General features: G+C 37.8%; 2 protein-coding genes across 3 annotated transcripts; both read left to right on the forward strand.

Moving 5' to 3' along the window:
* Positions 1-1,714: 1,714 nt before the first annotated feature.
* Positions 1,715-17,312, forward strand: LOC115441691 (N-alpha-acetyltransferase 35, NatC auxiliary subunit). 2 transcript variants are annotated; one of them, XM_037442811.1, is made up of 14 exons: positions 1,715-1,901; positions 3,542-3,624; positions 3,744-3,895; positions 4,145-4,368; positions 4,946-5,126; positions 5,349-5,538; positions 6,322-6,503; positions 12,902-13,141; positions 13,460-13,600; positions 13,729-13,901; positions 14,216-14,417; positions 15,064-15,221; positions 15,425-15,518; positions 16,169-17,312. In XM_037442811.1, the coding sequence occupies exons 1-14, from the start codon at positions 1,867-1,869 to the stop codon at positions 16,307-16,309; spliced, it is 2,196 nt and encodes a 731-aa protein (XP_037298708.1). In that variant the 5' UTR covers positions 1,715-1,866; the 3' UTR covers positions 16,310-17,312. The 2 variants fall into 2 exon arrangements, with proteins under 2 accessions (XP_037298708.1, XP_037298709.1); XM_037442812.1 differs by having other exon boundaries at positions 1,715-1,823.
* Positions 17,313-17,972: 660 nt separating this feature from the next.
* Positions 17,973-22,283, forward strand: LOC115441688 (lipase member I). Its single transcript, XM_030166572.2, has 5 exons — positions 17,973-18,120; positions 19,249-19,435; positions 20,718-21,115; positions 21,616-21,949; positions 22,176-22,283. Exons 1-5 carry the CDS (start codon positions 18,087-18,089, stop codon positions 22,219-22,221), a joined length of 999 nt encoding a protein of 332 aa, XP_030022432.2. The 5' UTR covers positions 17,973-18,086; the 3' UTR covers positions 22,222-22,283.
* The last annotated feature ends 453 nt before the right edge of the window (positions 22,284-22,736 follow it).

The following is a 22,736-nucleotide window of genomic DNA, read 5'->3' on the forward strand; positions in this document are numbered from 1 at the left end:
ACAAAAAAAAATGCAACGTGAGAAACTTTATTTTGATGGTTTCTTACGTCGCGTTTTTTTTTGTTTGTTTGTCGATATTTTTTTAATTCGTTGTCCAGTTTAAATGATTCTTTTTAAGTTGGATTTCGTATAGCTTCAGAATGATCCAATTAAATATATTTTTTAATTTACAAAACAACGATTTTAAAAATTAATACTATCCATAAAACTATATTTTATGTACGAGTAAGTGTAAACTATTAAAACTCAAGCAATGTAATCTTCTTTCACATGATTGTTTTTATGTTTATTTGCTCATCAAATATTTTTCTAGAAGTAAGTAGGTGCATAATTTCAAAATTCAAAAGTAAACTTATTTGAGGATTTTTACCGAGAACTTGTAAGCTTCGTATTATAGACATTGTTGACACAAATGTGCTTTCAATCTTCTTATTATTGTGATTAGTCTGTTACAATTTATGAAGATTATAGTAAGTAGTTATTTTTAATACTTATACCTAAGAGCACATTTAGTGAAGTAGCTTGTATTAAAAGTAATTTTTCTTTGGATTTAAATATTCATTTTCATTTGGGCGCCAAAATTCCGCAATAAGGTTTTGGTGTGAAGATAGGGTAGGTAAATACCTACTGCTTTACTAAAACTCGTGGTTTGAACTGGCAGACCCTAGAGAATGGTTAACGTGTTAATAAAAAAAAAAAAAAAATACGCGTGAAACGTACCTATTTGGGTGCATTTTCCGTAGATCTTTTTTTTGTTTACCAACTATATTTTTATTGGAAAATAATGATAACCACCAGCACCGGAAACACGCCACCGGAGGTTGTTTAATTTTTAAAATATTTTTTCATGCATTTATATTTAAACACTGATATCATAATATATAAAAATATAAAAGTAACAATGTTACACAATAAATAGAAATACTTAATACAAAAAATATATGAAGATCCTAACTGAGTATAAGTATCAATATGATTTTATGTTTACGGTCACGATGCTGATGATACGAGTTTTTTCGAATAATTTATGTTAGTGAAGTAAGGTTTCAATTATTAATAATACATAACTACATACTGATATCTACGTTTTCCATGTCTGAATTATTATATCGGATGCCAGGATAGATTTGGAACATAGCCGGTTCCTTGTTCAACAAGTTTAAAAATTACAAATGAAAACAATGTTGTCAATTTAGAAAATATTCCGCTAAAATTTGTGTTTCCAGGTGGTTCCTTTCAGCTGTAATTCATATTGTATTTATTTTATACTGGTATAGAAACTGACCCCACTGGTAAGTGAAAGGTAATCCAGAATATAGAGTTATTTCCAGCCGACACTACCATGCCGTCCTGTTGAAAACTGGTAAATGGTTATGATTTATTCCGATTTCGGGAACATGATATAATTACAATTTATTTTAACACGGTTCATTTTCATACATTTAGTAGGGAGAAGATTTTCAACTAGGAGCAGTTTGTTACGAAAAAATCTATTACCAGACATTGGGATAGCTTTTGTCATAAAAATATTACAGTGAATTAAAAATTCAACCCAGCCGTGGTAACAAAAAATCGGCCCTGTTTTATTTATTCTGGTTTTATTGATTTAAATAATAAAGTGGCCGTCTTTAGAAGTGGAGTGTTTTTTGCCATACTGCGTGAATGTCAAAAAACAATTGGCAACTCTGGAAAAAGTGACATTTGCAAATTGACATTTCCCATTTTTGACATATAAAATAAGTGCATAGTGATTTTGATTTTTATTTCCAAGCATTGTTGTAATTCTATGCAATAATTTATAACAACAATAAAGTACCTATAGGGTAATTTTACAATTCTACTTATGACATAGAAGTGTTAGATAATATGGGTGATGTTAACGATGAGTATTACGGTGACGGGTTAGTATGGCTAATGCATGTTGGTTTGTACTATTTTTTAGTTTACACATAGATCAAAATATTCCAACCCTTAGTAGCTATTCTTAATCTAGAAATATAGTGTTCTGTTTAATACTGGAAAGTTGATCTCAATAACACTATTCGTATGAAGTAGCCTTAACGGCATCTTGTCGGCTTTATGGGCTACTTGCATTCTTTTTATGAACATTAATGTGTCTTACCAGTGGAATTGAACTTCGGCTTTAAGTAGTTAGATCTTATTTATAGTAAATAAAGTAGAATATCCTAGCTGACATTTCTTAAAACCTAACTATATTTTACCTACATAGCTGTAAGAATATAGCTTCCATAGCATGCTATTATTTGATAAGTGTACTCATGGGCGTAGCGAGGAGGATTAAGGTGGTTGGTTCCTACCCTAAAAAAGCCTTGTGCTTACAGGGGCCTCAGATTGTGTGGTCTTTTATTGAATTATTCAAACATATTTTTTTGGTCTTACCAGCTGGTCTACCCTAGGAATAATCCATAGCTACACTAATGGATACATTTTAGCACAGCTTGATTATTTTTAAATTTCACATTCTAAATGTTGCATTACTCCAATATGAGTTGAAGTTACAAATTTATTCCAATATTTTAATATTTTTTGTATTACTTATTATGTAAAATATGTTTAACATCTCTAATGGAAATGTAAACTTGCTTTACACAGTACACTTGATTAGTATGAACTTTGGCTATTATATTCAGTATAACTGTTTAAAGTTGTGTACAATATAATTTTGTTATTCTATGAGAACCATACCAATCTATTATTCTATTTGATTACAATACGTAGATGTAGTTTTCTTAAGTAAGAGAGTGGAACTGACTGGTTATTTAATCAGAATTATTTTATGAGTCGGTAAATATGCATTTATATTTTTGTTACATGGCTTGTGATTATACTAAATAATTGGAATAAATAGTAAATATATAATACTTGCACTGAAAAATTAAAAAGTCAACCAGGGTTATTAAAATTTATACACTATAAAATAGGTTTGGCACCTATAACATCTAATCAGTGGGACCGACTACACATGGTAAAAGTAGCTGCACTAAATGCACTTTTGTTTATGTCTTTGGGTATAAATGGCTTGAATGTTTATTTTTATATTATTTTGTGCATTCTATGGTGTATCTGTGTGTAAATAACAGTGATAAGATTTATCTGTATTATCTCGGAATAAAATGAATGAAGAAGTTAAGTTAAGAATGTAGGCACAATACAGAGATTAAGAACTGATTTTTTGTTTGGTCAAAAGGGTCAGGCTGGATCATTGGGTATCATCGACCCTTCTTTCAAGATTACTGCTAAACTGTAACTTAAACTGAAATAGTTGCAAATAATTATGCTTAATTACAAAATGAAACTTTTGCCAGCATTATTATTATTACGAAATGTTGGGAAATTTAGTGTAATCTTGAGACTCCTTAGTCTCAAGATTACACTAAATTACGCTGTGACCAACACCTCAGTCCCCCCTGTGATCATGAAGGCTGCAAAGTTTTCGAAATTTCTGGAAAAATAAATGATAAAACTGCGATAAAATCTGAAAAATATTTTAATTTTAATATATTAATCTGTTTAATTTCAGGTCAATGGAGACATTATCTGCACCCACTGAAGTCACCTATAACTGGGTGGACATCACGGATGAATTCTTCAAAAATATTAAAGGTGAATTTTGCCTGTTATTATGAAATCAACCCATTGTAAAATATAAGTTTAAAATATTATATTAGCCATTTTATTAACATAAGTAAATTAATAATTATAAATAATATGTAACATTACAGATCTCCAGCTTGGTGAATTACTCCATGATGGACATCTTTTCGGTTTATTTGAGGCCATGTCAGCCATTGAGATGATGGATCCCAAGATGGATGCAGGAATGCTTTGTAATCGGGGGCATCCAAAGCCACTTAATTTCCAGCAAGCTGTTGCTGTGAGCTACCTTCATTTAATCTATCCGAAACAATATTTAGTTGCAAATTGGTATTGGTATCAAATGTAAATAGATGATAGCCCTCAAATAGTTTTTAACATAACTTCAACTAGTTTGTTAACACTAAACAGTTTTTTAATATACAAAACATTACTTTGATTACCTATATATTATATTTCATAATAAAAAATTAAGACATCATTTATAATATCATATTTTCTTATTAAAATTAGGGCATTTATTTCCCAGGCTGGCAAATTAAAGATAGATGACTTGGATCCGAGTGAGTTGATTGGAATCATTGATGCAACAATGGCTTGTATTGTCTCTTGGCTAGAAGGACATTCGTTAGCACAAACTGTTTTCACGAATCTCTATTTACATCAACCACATTCAATCATTAATAGACCGTTAAAAGCATACTGCATTGCTGTCTATAAACTATTGGATTGTATTAGAGATTGTATTAATAAGTAAGTTTTATTTTTACTAACAAAATGTTTCAATTGCAGTGTTTTATTTGTATCCATGTTTATTTTATTTTAGGGCATGAGACTTGTGTTTTTTTTCAATCTGATTTACTGACAAGTAGCTGGTTTGTCTGATGTATGTGATCTCCAGTGAACCTTGAACACCCATAATAAAAGCAGAATTATGTGCATATTGCCTCTCTTTAAGAGCAAATGGGGTATGAATATATTATAAGGCTCTAGAATCTCAGTGATTGTACAAAATTTAAAAGTAGAGCTTCAGTGGCACCAATATAATGCTGGCTCTTTATTACAAGGCTCTGTTATAATTGATGACCAAATTGAAATGTATATCACATGATTCTAAGTCTTCATCAGTCAAAAATTCTAATCATTCCAAAAAATAAATAGAAATAAATACATGGGAGTTATGAAATACATAATATATTTATCAATATGACAATTTTAGATTTTATTTGCAATGTAAATAAAAATTAAAATGGGGGCTTTTAACTGTAAGTCAGCGATATGCTTAAAATATTAATTGGGTTTTAATCATAAAATTATTCTTGACTTATAGAGCACAAGTCTTTGAAGAGGAGGACTTCCAACCAATGAGTTATGGGTATTGTCTGGGGTCGAATCCTCAATCAGTGAACACTTATGATGCTAGTCTTGATGTTAATGAGCAGAAATGTATAGCTTTGCTCAGAGAACAGGAGGAGGAGTTGAATAAGAAAGCGAGAAGTTCTGAGGATGAGGTATTAAATAAAATTGATGACATTCGTTTGTGACAAAGGTTTTTTTTGTTTGAATTGGTTTTTACCATTTAATAAGATGGTGTTATTTACTATACTTAATTAATTTGTGACAGCTAAAAAACATATTTTTCTGTTATAGCAAAAAATCCCAGATTTACTCACATTTTAAAAAAATATATATATAATAAATGGCAGCTCTATATTATTTTTTATATTTTACAGGCCAATAATCTCTGGACAGCCTTGGCAGCAAGAATAAGATTTACTAGAATGTTCTATCAGGCTTTGTTGTTGATAACGAAGAGGGATTCCCAGTCCGGTGCGGATTGTGTTGCATTGTTGAACGGATGTTCAGAGATGATGAAAGTTATTATAAAAACTGCCAGTAAAGGAACACAACCGCTAGAAAATTGTAAGTAATGCTGTCAAATATCATAGCTACATTTTTGTCTCAGGATATTATCAATATAATGGGATGGTTGATTGCACTTTCTCCGAGAAAACAAAAAGCAAAAAAGGATTGCACGGCGAAAGCACCCCGCTTTCTGCCCAAGGCATTGCGTCGCTATTTAGTATAGTGGCACTAATGAAATAGAGCTGTCCATTTCTGTGCAATGTATCACTGATATGATAAACTTAAAAAAAGACTAGCAATTCCTAATAGATTTGCAATAAAAATTTCATAATTCCACCTCTTAAAAACCTAGGTTTAGATTAGCAAGAAAACTTGCAACAGTCGACTTTCACAAGCAATTATTACTGTGTAAATTTCATTATGGCAAGCTGACATCTGCAAATATTGAAGCTTGCAGGAATTGCGGCAAGTCGCATGTATATAGAACTGTTGAAACATAACTAGTATAAACTTACCTGGAAGTTCTTGCGCATAATATTATTAAAACTTACGCGAGACATATTAAATTAGTCAAAAATAACACGGTTTTACTCACGTTAAAAAAATCTGTGATCGATCAGTGATCGAGAGGCCTCCGCGACGCGACGCCCTCTTAGCACTCACCCCTGAGGATGACCTACTTAATAGGTCGAAACTTGTCGGCGATTCCGACTATTTTTTTTTAACGTGAGTAAAACCGTGTTGTGTTCGACTAAGTTCTTGCACAATTTATTGCTGCAAGAACTTGCTTTTAGACTAAGCGTTATGATCAGAATGTAAATCTTTTCCATTTCATCCCAGCGGATTCTCCCAATGCGATGGGTTTCGAGCCGATGATCAACCAGCGCCTGCTGCCGCCGACGTTCCCGCGGTACACGCGCATCAAGCCCAGGAACGAAGCGCTGCAGTATTTCGACGAGCTCATAGCGAGGCTGCGGCACGCTTGGAAAATTACATCTTGTACGAATTTTCATACTGCTTTGGTAAGTTGCTTTTGTATTTCATCATCATTATCAGCCACATAACGTCCATTGCTGAACATAGGCCTCCCCCAAAGATTTCCAGACGGACTTGTCGAAAGCGGCCTGCATCCAACGTGTTCCTGCGACTTTTACCAAGTCGTCGGTCCATATTGGAGGTGGACGTTCAACGCTGCATTGGATTTAATTATTGTGAATAAATACATCCTTTCTAACCGAATTTCGGCCACGGCGGCTAATCTTGACGGAGATCAGTCTCATGTACTCAGGAGATATTATAATGTACGTGTGTGCGCAACACTGTACTTCTCTATTCCTATCTCATAGACCGGTGGGACGGTAATCTGACATGGCCGGTGAAAGATCAGTCACAGGACCAACAAGTGTATGATACCATTAACTTCCTTACTCTGAGCTGTGATTGAGTAATTATTAAGATGAAAAAACCTAGGCAAAATTATTTTTGACCTGATTCCGGTTTGGAACCCTGGACCTTAGCGCTGTAGTCATAATAGTATCGCGAATGTATTACAACGCCACCGAGGCAGTCGATTCAATCTACCTGAGAATTATGTAAACAGAAATTCGAGGATATCTTAAGTTTGTCAACCTGCACTAGGCCTAAATCTTCTCATTAGCAGAGAAGGGCCGTACTCAGCAGTGGGCAGTTGGTATATAATATAATACAGTATACGAATTTTACTATTATCTACATTTTTACTGTTTTCTTTTATGACATAGTCGAATGACAGAGATCTAACAAGCTCTCATCTTGTCATAAACTTCCTCAAAAGCTGTTCATTCATAAGTAGTTGCTGGGCATCAGACAAGCGGTTGTGAAACGTAATAAAAAAAAAATAGAATTCCGTATATAAAAAAAAAAAACTTATACGATCACCTTGGTGTCCCTCTGTCTGTCTATCAAGACGATGTTTCTCATGAAGGAAGTTGGAATTTGTATCAAATACTCGAGTCTATTGGATCAGTTTCTTACAACTGTGAAAAAATCAAGCTAATATTATGTTAACGCGTACAAAAAATATGACCGTTTATATCGCATGCTTTGCGATTTCATAAAGGAGAAACAACCTATCATATACTTCCTATTGATCTAGCATCATGAAAATGATATAATAACAAAATATAGAATTTAACTCTTGGTCTCTCGTGGCTCGCCGGCGAGCCAAGACAGCTACATGACATTTGCGTGTGTCACGGGATTATAACCTTATATACTACATAATAAGGTTATTTTTCCGTCACACGCGTAGCTGTCAATGTTTGGCGGCAAACATTCAGCTACCTGTACATATTTGAAAATAAAATTTTGACAAGTCATGACGGGTTAATAGTATAAACATATTATTAGCGATTGTCGCAATAACTGTGTGTAGGGATCGAATGGCAGAATTAAGTTTGTCAAGTTTGATACAGTTTGACAAGTTTGTACAGAACCTTCAGAGCGCGAGTCCAACACGCACTTGTTTTTTTGTTTATCGTTTATCTCGATGATAATTTACTTATTATAGCTATTCATATTACCCACCTAGTGTAATCCGTGATATAAAATTGATCTATAGTATAGTAGTACTATTATATAAAGCTGAAGAGTTTGTTTGTTTGAACGCGTTAATCTCAGGAGTTACTGGTTGGATTTGAAAAATTATTAGTGTTACATACCCTTTTTCTTTTCGCGGGGAAATCACTTTATGATCCCGCATTAGTCCAAGGAACCAAGGCGGGTATGTCCGGGTTGCCAGCACGCTATGCACGTCGGCGTACCGACTAAAACCCCGCGGTATCCTTCATCGACGCATTAGAGGCGGCTCCGGGGTACCATAAGGCATTACCTCAGATCTCTACCGGAACAACCTCTGCGGTGTACTGTGTAAACAGTCCGTCTGTACATTGAATCCGGCTAGCGTTTACAACAGCGGCGAGGATTACCGCACTAATTCATCCCATTTCAGGACCGACTTACAGGCTCGAATGTATGTCCAATGCCCTGATGGGATCCCCATTAGTCGCCTTGTACGACAGGCAGGGGTTAACCGTGGCGATATTCTTTCGGGCCCTCGTCCACAGGGCTGTGGCGCCGGGTCAGATGTCATCACTTCGGCGCCTCCTTCTGCTTAGTTGGCGGCGGACGGGATCCGTTCGTTCTCGATCTCGCTCAGCGCTCTCCTTCTGCGACATGACACGCTCGCAGAAGGAGACAATCGCCTTCCATGATCTCCTACTGTCAACCATGGTGGCAACCAAAGTCGGCAGCGAGAGGTCTCCCCCGACGACCAAGCAGAGAGCACTGCGTTCTTCATCTCAGGCTGGACATTCTGCAAGTGTGTGCTGAGCCGTATCCTCGCGACAGTTACCACAATGATGGCACACGGCAGTCTGTTCCTTCCCAATCCGACACAGGTATGAACCAAAACAGCCGTGATCAGATAGCACCTGTGTCAGGCGGAATGTAGGTGCACCGTGACGCCTATCCATCCACTGGGCGAGGACAGGGCGCACTGCAGCAAGGGTTCGCGTTCCTTCGCTTGGGCTGACCAGCCTGGCTATCCATTCCTCCACGGCCAGCTTGCGAAGCGAGACTAAGTAGGCCTCAATCTCTTTTGGAGCTGGTCTCTCTCCCTGAGAAAAGATCTCTTCCCGCCAGTGAAAGGCCGACGCGAGAACCTTTGCCTCCAAATCCCAGGGCGGAGTGCCAGCCAGAATACATGCCGCCTCGTGGGATATCGTGCGGTAACCCCTGACCATTCGCTGCGCCACTACTCTTTGCGGATGTCGCAAAAGGGCGATGCAACGAGAACTCAGGGATTCAGCCCAAACGGGAGACCCGTAAAGGGCCATAGATTGCACAACACCCACGAACAAACGTCGGCAGAGCATGCCGGGACCTTCCAGGTTAGGCAGCAGTTTCCCAGTGCTCCTGCCGCTCGTATCAACTTGGGAGTCAGTTCCGTGAAATGAGCGCGAAAATTCCACCGGCTGTCAAGAACAATACCGAGGTACTTCATCCGCGAACCGATGGGAATCCGCGCGCCCTCCACAACTAAATAGGCACCCGCAGGTGGCCCCTTTAAATCTGAGGCCCATGAAAGCAAAGGGCCTCAGATTTATCAAGAGCCACCTTGAGACCTAACCTCCAGTGTTACATACCCTGCATATCGAAGGCTATAGGCTATATAACATCACGCTATGACCAATAGGAGCCGAGTATATATGAATAATATTGCAAAAATAGGGAATATTTAATCCTTTTGAGAGCTTCCGTTGTGTTAGCTGCGTGAATGTGTGGATTAATTCACATATGCTTTTTGTGTCAGATATAAATAGATCTTGGCGTGTTTTGCTGAACAACAACATTTGGGTTTATTGCTTGTTCAATATTAATAACTTATTTTTGGGTAATTTGATTGGTCTAACTGATCTATCGAATTTCTGCATTGAAAGACGGATGTCGCTACATGTTATATAAATAAAATTGGGGAGTCGAATTAATGAATCTAGAAAATTCGTATGGCATGGATTTTTCCTGTAGATCATGCAATGCGATCTTCTTAATTCCCGTTCACGATAATTTTGGCGTTACACTGATTGATCGACAGCAATTATCTCTGTATGTTTGTGATAAATAACAAAAATATCCATGTGATTTAAAATTAATGAGGGTTCCGTATGATTATATTCACATTCGCATTCACAGCATTACAATTTTTTTTTCATCAAGAGTTGTAAAATGTCTGACAAATTTAGTGAATCTCATAGTCCTGATCTAGTACTGGGTTCGATAAACATTTTTTTATTGAAAGATCCTTGATAATTTGCTTTGAAAAGACCGCTAGCCGCCTTTACTCAAAAGCCCTTATGATTAAGCAATGCGGACCATCGTCAACTATGGTAGTCTATTATGGGTAGGTCAGGAATATATATTTCAAACCAAGGAAATTGCAAAACTTACAGTACCCTAATAAAATAATTCAAAGTATTTGTGTGTTGCCGAAAGCGGTGTATCAATGTACGCAATCAGGGATTAATTATTATTTGTTTATCGCTATTTCTTTGCGATTATCTTGTTGAGGTTGATATGACGTTGCGATTGCTGGTCCCCAGCTCTGCAGATGTGTTATGGGATGGTTATGTCTCCCACCTCAGTTTTCCGACCGGAGTGTCATCAGAACGAATGCTGGTTGTAATATATTCAATAGCCAGGTATAAATAAAAAAAGCGAGATATTTTTTATACGTTCCCATGCAATTGTTTTCTCAATAAAGCCATTCGTCACAGGGGATACCTAGGGTGCTAGAGTATCCAGAGTAGATCTAAATTGCTATCAGCCTGCAGAGCCGCTTTAAGGTCAGTTCGTGCTCAACAGCTTTCTTATTATTTATCTCAACGTTTTGTAGTAATATCCAGGCATGTAATACTATGTTATTTACATCTGGGAATATGTAGTAACCAAAACATATCAAATCTAATCGATTTGAAATTTGATCGTAGCTCGTCTCGGCCGTTACGTGTGGCATATTAAATAATTGTGTAATAAACACTCTTTTTTAGTTAACAATTTCTTTACCTAGTTTCTCTAATTACATCTTCCTTTCTTGTTTTAATAATTATGAACAAACTGTACGAAGTCTTTTGCGTGTGGCAGACGCCGAATTTAATAAATTTGCGTTCTTTAAAACCGCAAGTGTAAAGCTCGTACGTCTATCCACTACGCTTTCTTGTGTTTTGCTTATCGTCAAGGGTGACAAATACGTCTCAAATAAAATTGATACTTATTATTCTAAACTTGTGATTGAAAATATTTTTTTTTGTCACGGATTGCATTATCCACGGACGCTTTTCACACAATAAGCGATTAGGATAGTAATGAGGGTCATCTTCGTGGAAGGCATTATCTATATTAATAGTATTTAAGGCCATATTGTCATTAATCATTCGTGTTATCTTAGTATCACATTTAATACAGCAATGTTTTATGAGTGTCTCCTTTCAAAAGCTCATTCGAAATAAACAAAACTTTTTAACAAAAAATAAAATCGCCTTCAAAAACCACTAATAACAAAAACATAATTTACGTTACGTATATACTGGTTACCAATTATGGAGTCGGTTCCTAATAAAAATTAAACATTAGTCATTAAAATTGCCAGTTAAGCTAGATAACTACATGAACAACTGTACGAAAACAATGTTTGCACGTTTTTTTGTTTTGTTTTCGCGGAGAAAGTCCCTTATTACTACCGCCCAGCCTTCGGGACTGAGCGGTTATGTTGGGGTAACCGTGCCTTACGGCCCGGCGTTGAGCCGCCCGGATTTGATCTTGACCTTCGGGTGACCGCCAGGCCGAGTCTTTAACCTACGCACGGCATACCAACTAAAACTCCGCGGTGGCCCTCTTCGGCGCATTAGGGACGACTGTGGGCTCCTCTGACAGAAATGTCTAGTCTGCGACCGCAGCCGCCCCTGCGCGGTGCCGCCTTGCGGCCCGTCTCCTATGGGGGGGCTCAGAAGCCCCCGCGTAACCGAAGCACGCTCTCGGTGTCAACGGCAGCATAAGGCCTACCTTCCACGCTGCCGTCCATCTCGGGGGTCATCACAATGTGGGAGATGTGCACAACGTACACTAAGGGCGGAAGGCCCCGACGACCCCCTTCGTGACCCCCTATTAGTCGCCTCTTAAGACAGGCAGGGGATACCGTGGTGGAATTCTTCAAATGCCCCCATTCCACAGGGCGGGACAATGTTTGCACCTGCAAACCGGTCTGTGTATGAGTCTTTTTCAAAACTTTCGTCTCCCAAACTTCATATAACTGTATTTGCATAACGATTCTGAATTTGGTTTTTAAAATATAATATTACGTAGTATGTCGATAACATAATCTTAATTAACTTATAAAAATCATTCGATATAATTCATCGTGATCATGTCAGTCGTCAATGAGACTGATATCGTACCTACTACAAATCTAGTCAGGTGGTATTGATATCTACGATACATAGACATAAAGCATGGACTGTGTGTTCATATGCTGCTAAGGGAATCCCAGAAAAAGAAGAGGGGATAAGCTAACGATGGCCAGTATTATTTTGACGAGTTTAGTTCCCACGCTTGTAGTATCTTTGTAAATACAGAGGAACAAATGTCAGATATGATTTTTTGCTCCTAATGCGCTTTGTCCCTTTAAATAGATTGCATAATTTTATGACAGTGTGGTTCAGCGCTTCGTTTTATCTAGCTTACAAAAGAAATTCTAATTCGGAGTGTAGATCCATACGTTATCCACGGAACTACTCTAAAGAATTAACGGCAACCCGTTCTACCAAAATAACACAAAATATGACATATAACTACATAAAGAAAACTTTACTTATTATGGTACACGCAGGATTTCTTCATGGAATTCAGTCGGTCGCGCGCGTGCATCCTGTCGCGGTCGGCGCTGCAGCTGCTGTACCTGAGTCCGTCGCCCGCGAGCACGGCGTCGCTGGCGCAGGCGGGCGGGCCGCATGCACCTCACGCGCCTCACGCGCCACACGCCTTCGCAGATATACTGCGGGAATCGCTCAAATCCTTCGTCAACCCGCCAGCGTTGACGTCTAGGTCGCCTGCGATATCTACGCCGCAGGTATTCAATTTGGGTAGATTATTTACTCATTAACAAGCACTCTTAGAAAAGGGAAAAAATGTTATCTGTCAACTGGATAATATAAAAGGAGGATATTTCTTAACTATAGAGTCAGTTGTGATATTAATTCGATTCTCTAATCGAGACATTGGTAATCCTTGTTGATTTGCAACTAGAGTCTAAAAGTTCATGTATCGGGTGGTACTGTAACGCCTATAAAACAAAAATCAAATTCAACAAAAAGTGATTTACTAAAACGTATTCGAAGAAGTCGTTTGAAACGAATAAAGACTTGTTTAAAGTGTTGTGTTGTATCAGGCGCGCGAGTTCGTGGAGAACTTCCTGGCGCGGTGCGTGCGTCCGTTCGCGGTGCTGGTGCAGGTGTGCGGACACAACCGCGCGCGGCAGCGGGACAAGCTCGCGCTGCTGCTCGACGAGTTCGCAGCGCTGCAGGAAGAGGTAGCTTTTACTAATCATTTATTTAACTAAAATCTCAAGTTTCTATAGGACTCTGTTTCCGACACATTGCAACGTGCTTGGTCCAATTTGTGAAACGAGAATGTTTATTGAGCGTTGCGCGTGCGCAGGCGGAGAGTGTCGACGCGGTGGTGACCGGCGCGGCGGGAGTGGCGGGGGCGGGGGCGCGCGCCTGCTTCAGCACGTGGGTGCTGTACCACGTTCTACGTCTCATGATCGCATACCTTCTCTCCGGACTCGAACTCGAGCTGTACGCGGTGCACGAGTATCACTACATATTCTGGTTAGTGGATGTTGATAAAAGTCTTTCATGATGTAAGTACATTAACGCCTTTAGATACTCATTATAAATAACATGCCAAGATATAAAATTTCTGTCAATATTGGTAATCTCATATTCATTGTATTTTTAGTGTATATCCGATTTTAAGCAGGTCGCCATAATTGTGACTACATGCGATGTGTAATAATTTCTTGTTAGTCTCTAATGATCCCTACTCCACTTAATATTAAGTGCAGAGAGTTCAATATGCTGAGTCCGTTTAAAAATACTATTCCCATTCGTAGTTTTTTTTATAAATAAGTCCGTTCTAAAAGGTATCTGTACGAGTTCTTGTACGGATGGCTGGTGTCGGCGCTGGGCCGCGCGGAGTCGCTGGCGGGGCTGGCGGGCGAGGCGGCGCGGCGCGCGGAGGGCAGGCGCGGCGGCGCGCGGCGGCAGCGCCGGCGCACGCGCCCGCACCACCGCGAGGGGCTCATGTGCCAGGTCCTGCAGAACATGTGCGGCGGCTTCTACAAGGTACCGTTACTGGACTGGGAGAGGAATTAATACCCTGACTGCTCATTTACACTGTCGACTCGTAAATCGTCTCACATTTTGCGCGATATTAGTTTCTGCTGCGCTTTACAACAGGTCATGCAGAACATATGCGGCGGCTTCTACAAGGTACCATTACTGGATTGGCAGGGGAATCAATACCCTGATGGCTTACTTAAACTCTCGACTCATAGGTCATCTTGCATCTTGCGGTATATTAGTTTCTGTTAAGCTTTTTTGCTGTTCTTAAACTAGCACCTAGGAATACACTAGACTCATTAGCGTGTTCCTTTTATTCGTGCTCAAAAACGGCGAAGCGAGGCGCGTGGTGAGTCGCGCCACGTTTCGTCACTTGCGCGAGAGTGTAAATGAGCCATGATGGTGATCACACCACATCCAAGCAATGCTACCAACATACGTAACGTGAATTGAAATTGCTAATAATAGTAATGATGAAATGACAATCCCCCATATCATCGGTGACGAATGGAAATCTATATTTTTTTAATCGAGTATACTTTTTCCCAGTCTCACCAACAAAATCTATCAACTTGTTCACTTTACCATTTTTATGAACTAAAAATAAGTCTCAGTGAAAGTAGGAATAATAGCAGTGACTTATTTACAGGCCCTGGTAGCGTTTAAGTTGCAAGGCAAGATCCGCATGCCGCAGTCGGAGTTCGATAATGAAGCGGTTCGGTACAAACACCGTTTCGCCCCTCTGTCCGTATTCGCTCCGCCGCTAGTCCACTACCACGAGTTTTGTGAAATGACACAGCCGTTACAGTGAGTAGACAATTAGTGTTTGTGGATTCTTAAACTGTATTTTTCATACTCATTGGAAGCAAAATATATTCTTTAATTGATATAATGTTATCTTTTATTATTAAATCAATTCCACCTGCTGGTAATCCATCATAAAATATGTTTGGCTGTACGGTTTTCACGTAAGTTTATTATCTCGAATGATGTACTTTATTTTGTTACAGGTATGAGAATCCAGCGATACTGTATCTCGGTGGCTGTAAACATTTTCAACAAGCGAGAACCTTGTTGGAAACCATAACGACGCCTGATCAGGAAGTAAGTACCTAATTATGTGTATCTCTTTTATTGCTCGGAAAATTGACTTCAATGCGACTGGTATCAAATGAGGTCCGAGGAGTGCAAACTTTAGATGTCATTTTAGGCAATCTGGATATTTAGTTTTTGTAGGGTCATGCGTGAGATACTAGGGTGTTTTTAAAAAATCATTTTGAAAGCATGAGACATGAGTAAACATCAATGAAAGCGGACGCATAGAGCGACATTGTAAAAATACGACGAAGCTCCTTAAATAAAGCAGAAAAAATGTCAGGACCAAGGAAAACATCGCCAAGAAAGAGGTGTGACCCTATAAGATCGGCACAGTTTTATCGTGGTGCCTAATTTCTAATTTAAATTGCGCTTAAAGGACCCAAAGCCAATATTTTATTATCTTTTATCGGCCCGTATCTTTTTAATATATTATTCACAAACAATACTATCAGACTCAGTAAGATCTAACTATAGGATCGGCAAATTCTTTGACAGCCAACTGTGTGAAGTTGCATCACAACGTTAACCAATCACAACGCTCCATTCTATATTATGAAATACCTCATACTATTGTTTAGACCATTTCGAAATTTCTTTGCAATATTAATTAATTAGTTTTTTCGATAATACAGTAACATGGACACGTTTTGTTGCAGATAACAGATCTTCTGAAAGTGGCCAAAACGAATTTCGTCGTATTAAAATTGTTAGCCGGTGGTCATAAAAAGGAGTCGACCACTCCGCCAGAATTTGATTTTTCAGTTCACAGACATTTTCCTATAATCAAATTGGTGTAATTGTAATTAAGATTAAAAGATCTTCCATTTTGTACAATAAAATATTATGTTGTAAGGTGTTATAGATTTTTCAATGAATTTCAAATATATTTCAAAATATCAAGGTATAGTGCCATCTATCAGCTTGCCACCACAGCGACGAATATAGTGGGTAAACAGAGAGATATTCAAGGCGGTTACAGCATAAAAATTTGACGTTGTCATAATTGAAATCAGAAATAACACGTATGGTCCGTCTCTACTCAGGGACATCTGATGGTGTTAAGATTATTTGCTCACAATGACGGAAATTTATAGTCTTATTTTAGGTTGCTCTGCGGTATTTTTCTGCAGATCCGACTCGACAGTCCTATTTCTGATTGAGGTTAATGTATCGACTTTCATTTTGTTAAACTCCTCAAACCTCCCCTTAATAACGGTTATCAAAGCCTCTAAACAAATAAAGAGAAAAAAAATAATGGTTATAAAATTTGAGGAATGAAGTTAGTAGCGTAACCCTAACACGTGTCTCTCTCTGTCGCGAAAATGGACCAATCAGAACAAAGTTATTTTGACATGTTTACAAGTGACTTATTTTGATTGGTGCATTCTTGGAACCGGATTAAAGATTGAGATTGGGATAGTTTATTGAAAACGGCCGTTAGTATTATGATGTAATAATCGAATATTAATAAAAGATTTTTAAAAAATTGTGTGCTGTTTTATAGCTTGGCTACCATATTTTTTTGCGTTTGAACATATAATTAAATGGAATTTATGCACATAGTAATGTATATTTTAGTATTGCCTAATAAGGCAAAACTAGTGTGTTATGAGTGGATGTATCTTTTTGTAAAATATTAAATGATAAATATACTTATTTTAGTATAATATTGAGGTAACCGATAACTAGATTCTGACGTATGTATAGATTTTCTCTATGAATTTAAATACAAAAGTATTGAGAAGTTTTGTATGTAGTTTCAGTGTAGCATCGAATTGTGCAATAAATGTATTGAAATATTATGTGGTTTTAATTACCTATATTATAAAGAAATCGTAGAATTTCCATGTCTTTACAATAAGTATTTTTGGAAAAATTATGGAAGACGTGAGGAATAGTTAATATTTTTTTTTCCAGTTTATTTATATAGGAAAGTTTGTAAAATGTTTTGATAATTGTTAGAAGTATACGCAGAAATAGCCATGGATTTTGATACTATGGCACTCGGATTGACCATGTCCTGGGTGATCATGAACCATATTTCCGATAATTTGCTCTGGTACAAAATAATTTCACATTCGCGATACTGAACCTCGATAAATGGGCTATCCAACACAAATTCGAACCAGCAGTGCCTAAGATTAGTGCGTTCAAACAAACGAAATCTTGAGCTTTGTATATACATAGATAAGTAAATTAATAAAGTAGGAATAGTAGCAGTGATGGACATTTACCAGCTGGTTGAACGACAATTTCTAGGTTGGACGCACAAGCTGATAAAGTTCGCAGAACTCAGTGGATGCAAGCCGCTTCTAAGTTTGTTTTTAATTTATTTTAAATTAACAAAATATACCGGTTATCTCTCATGGCTTTTGCACTGGATACTAACATTATATTTAATGAATACAATTAAAGAAAGTGTCACCTAAGCAGTCACATTATATTTATAGTTCTCATCTTCGCCTTTTCACGAACGCTGATAACGTAGTTAATAATTAGGTAGATAAGAATGAAACAGGAAAGTATATAAGAAGAATTAATGGAACGTTAATCGCAATCGGAAAAGCTTAAGCTATGAAGATTCTCGTGTTTGCTGCCTTCGTTACGTGTTAGTATTGATTAATTCACGGTTATTTTTAAGTCATTCTTTAATCAGTGAATCAATAATAATTAATTTGTTAGTTACAAAATATGTATTGACAGTTATTACACAATTGTGCTTATTGAGATTTTATATTTTTGCTGGTGGTCGGATATATTTTATATCCGCCCGGATAGCAACCGTACACAATGTGTTACTACCCGCCATAATGGCTCACGTAAGTGTGTCGTGTTCTGAGATCAGCCTGTGTATGTCCGGTTCCAACAAGCCAGCATAATCGTGACGACTGTCGTGGGGTAATTATGTCTCGTCAGTCGACATTCTACTGGACCCCATTTCTCTTATCATCAGGCGCAGTAGAGTCTCTGCTGTTTCTGTATAAAAAAATATTGTGAATGCCAACGTGGTAGACTCGTTAGCAGTAGACACATTGATCAGAGCAAGATCAGAGTTGTATTAGTTTAACGGAAAACTAACGTTATCTGACAGTTTATTATAACGTTACGTGTGATGAGTAAGATTTGAGGACCTAAACACATCTTCCCATAATTTTTTTTTTCGCATCCATGATTATTTTGGCATTGAAGACGTTCATGAGCGGTGGAACTAAGATAACATCAACTTAGCGCATTTCCTAGTATTGCAAGCTATTCTGTAAAAATATTATCCCAAGGACCAACGAGTCCAAATCAGCAAAGCATCCTATAGTAGGACTTATACCTATAATAGGACTTTTTACTTCTAATTAATTAAAGGCCTAGGATTTATATTTTATTGCTTTGAATAACGAGACGAGCTTACCGTTCGTCTGATAGCGATACGACCGCCATAAACAGATGAAACACCATCCAAGACCCTGAATTACAAAATATTGTTTGGTATTCCACTGCGCTCGCCGTCCTGCGACATGACATGTTAAGTCTCATTATTTCCAGTAGTTACACTGGCTACAATGTTCTTCTAACCGGAACACAACACAGACTACAGAGTGCTGCATGGCGGTAGATGTAGTCATTGCAGTGGTACCTACTCAGGCAGACTCTCACATATAAGAGATCTACCACCAGTAGTTGATACTCAAAAAAACTCAATTAAACCCCTTTCTACGCTAACAGTGTTATATTTTTTTTATAGTGTGCTCGGGCCACGTACTCCCCACTATCCCAGGGGATAACAGCCACTATGTTGAAGGCGAGAGCCGATACATCTGGCTGCCTGATGACCAGGGTAAGCCTTTGCTGGTAGACTTGCACGAGCCTGTTGATGAATCGGTGCTGTCTTCCAGGAATGGCGCCGATAACGCTTACTGGCTTTTCACCAGGTAACTTCCATGAATTTCTATTTGTACAATAATTTTAAAATCAATACAAATTATTATACATAATATAGGAGATAGAAAAAAATATATAGGGCCATTGTGAAATTGTGTAAATTAATTAAGCCACACACTCGTCTTTACATCTGCTAACATTGTGACAAAATAATTTATGAATAACCAATATTTTGAACAAATATCGCAGTTTTACTTTTCTGTTTTTTCTATCCTGTAGTGAGTGTATTTCTGACTGAAAATGTAACGGTGCCGCTGCGATGAATTCTGGTATTTAGTAGCAGTAGCCTTAGTGCGTGTAAAATTAAATTTATTTTTATACAGGGGAATTCCGCCATGATAATGAAGGCTGCAGTCTTCGAAATGTCGGTAAAATAATAATATAAATAATCGCGATAAAATTTGTAAATAGTTTTATTTCAATGTCTAACATACGCGTAAACATAAAAAGGATTTCTTTTTATTGATATTTGTTTTTTTAGAATCTTACATTTTTTTATTTTACTATTATGGTTATAGTCACTTTTTGTAATTTAAAGTGTTATTTCCAAGAAGTCAATATATGATTAAATTTACTAATAGTTTTCAAGAAGTTAAGTATATGGTTCTATTAAGTAATGTTAACGAGCGTGTATTATTCTGTATAATTAACGATGAATTACCAACTTTTAACACATATGTGAGAAGGTCTGAGTGATTCTGGCTAGATCTGAAACTGCCAGCGTGATGCCGCAGAATACAATAAAATGTCCTTTTCACATATTTTTGTACACGTGTGCTGGAAGTGGCTAAATTGGTTGGAAATTTTCCAGATTGCCATTCGGCTTATCAACGCAGTGCGGATATTAATGATAATATTATATATTGTAAACGTGTTCTAAGAACATCTAACATATATAATAAAATAAATAAATGAATATTTGTGAAGTAACGTAGGGAACCTGTAGCAAGATATTGTGTAACCTTTTTGTGCGACTATTTATATAATAATTTGTTTTTATGTTTCTTTTGGAAATAATGGATACTAAAAATGTTTGACATTTATTAGTTATTTTTAAATAAATACGAGTTACTACACACAACTCTGATGCTATTTACCTTTTGAAACCAGTACGTAGAGATACAGTTATAAAAATAGTTTGAACATTCATCAATAGATTAACAGATTTTTGATATTATGTATTTAGTTGTAATGTAAGTAATTGTATCAGGGTAACATATTGAGATTTCTAAGAGAATTTACACGACTTAACTGTCATTTTCTTGTTTTTAGGCAAAATCGTAACAACCGTCAAGTCATTGTTAATGGCCAAATCAACACTCTTCGTAACTCGAACTTCCGCGCAAGCCGTCCCACAAAAGTGATCGTGCATGGATGGAGGAACAGTGGAACTTCTCCAATGAATCCGCAGATTACGGAAGCCTTCCTCAACATTCAGGACTGCAACGTCATCGTGGTTGACTGGAGTCGCCTTGCCGGCAATGTTAATTACAACACCGCTGCGGCTGGCGTTCCATCAGTCGGACAGCACCTTGGCAACTTCTTGGTCTGGGTCTTCAACAATATGGGCGGTAACTGGAATCAACTGCACTTAGTCGGGTTCAGTTTGGGCGCCCACATCGTTGGCGTTGCTGGTCGCACTGCCGGTCGCAGACCAGGGCGAGTTACAGGTAAGCAAGTAAAAGATTGTCTCGCGTGCACTAACTTCTCTTACTTAAACATCGTAATATTAAGCCACTCCGTTTATATTTTATTTTAAATAACTTTTAAATGTCACGTAACATCATTATAATACTCCATCTTCGGGCTATACTGTTTTCGGGTCTCCATTCAATTTCACTCTAGCTTTATAGTCTTTCTATCCTAAAAAACTTCTAATGTGCTTAATTTTTTTGAGCAAATATTTTACTGCATAAATTATTTACTTACTTGTATAAAAGTTTTAATAGGTAGGTAATATTTATTTACGCAACACCTGCACGAGAAATTTTATATAGGAGTTAATTAATTACCAAATAATCAATTGCCACACAGCGATATGAACGGATTATTGCTGGACGAATAAAACTGTATAGTGTCTCCAACACTAAGCCTCAACGATTGAATGATTCGATTATTTAAAGGTATCAATTCGAATTGTCAGTAATTGTTTTCATTATTAAACTCATAGGTTTGGATCCTGCTGGCCCTGGATGGGGTAATAATAATAATCGACTTAGCAACAACGCTGGAAATCACGTTGAGGCCATACATACCGACGGTCGTATCGCCGGTATCATGAACCCGGTAGGCGACGCTGACTTCTATCCCAACGGTGGCATGAACCCTCAGCCTGGATGCGCAGTAAGCACATGCTCTCACGGCCGCGCAACTGAGCTCTTCGCTGCCACTGTTCAGCGCAATCATCTCGTGGGAAGACGTTGCAACAATATCTGGGAAGCTGAGTTGACCCGTTGCACCGGCGCTAACCTCCACATGGGCAATGGCATTATTGGCAAACGAGGGTGCGTATCAAGATTATTTTTAATATAATCGGTATTTAAAATGGACCTTTAACGCTATTTCTATTAAACAAGTGGAATATTTAGAGGGACCTTTGTTTATTTATGCAGGCCACTTTGTTATGATAAACTACATTTCTCTGTAAGTGTCCTCTATTACCGCAAAGAAAGGGATAGACATTTGGCGTCTAAAGAGGCTTGTCTTATAGGTATTTATTTTACTTTGCAGGAGCGGACTTTATGGATTGTTGACAGGCCGTAGTTTTCCTTTCTAATCGGATCTATGAACAACCAGAACGTATGATTATTAAAAATAAAAGATTTTTACATAAAATTATTTTCTAAGTTTTTATTACCTTCCACAACTATATACAATACCATATATGCATTAGGAGACACCGGTCTCTCATTAACTCGGCACCTCGGTCTTTTGACGTCGTCACTGATGATGCGTGGTGTGCAGAAGTACACACAAGTTAAACACAGAGCCACTGTGGAGAAATGGCGTATAAGGCTGAAGAGCTCATCAGCGGGTCTGGCCGCCGCGGTGACGACTTAGCTAACAAAGATGCTTATATACCAGGGATTTATTCGCGAGCACCTACGTCGTATAGCAAGCATAGACAGTTCATCTGAGTGTCAATAATACGATTAACCACAGAACAAGCGTCCAGACCCTGTTTGGTACAGAAAGCGTAGCAGTGGCGAAAGGTGAAAATTTCCGAAAGAGAACTCGACACAAGTAGGTACGTAGATGCATAAATGCGGTCTCCAAATCGTTATGATATTA

Source organism: Manduca sexta, chromosome 25 (assembly GCF_014839805.1).
Source record: "Manduca sexta isolate Smith_Timp_Sample1 chromosome 25, JHU_Msex_v1.0, whole genome shotgun sequence".
Taxonomy (NCBI): domain Eukaryota; kingdom Metazoa; phylum Arthropoda; class Insecta; order Lepidoptera; family Sphingidae; genus Manduca; species Manduca sexta.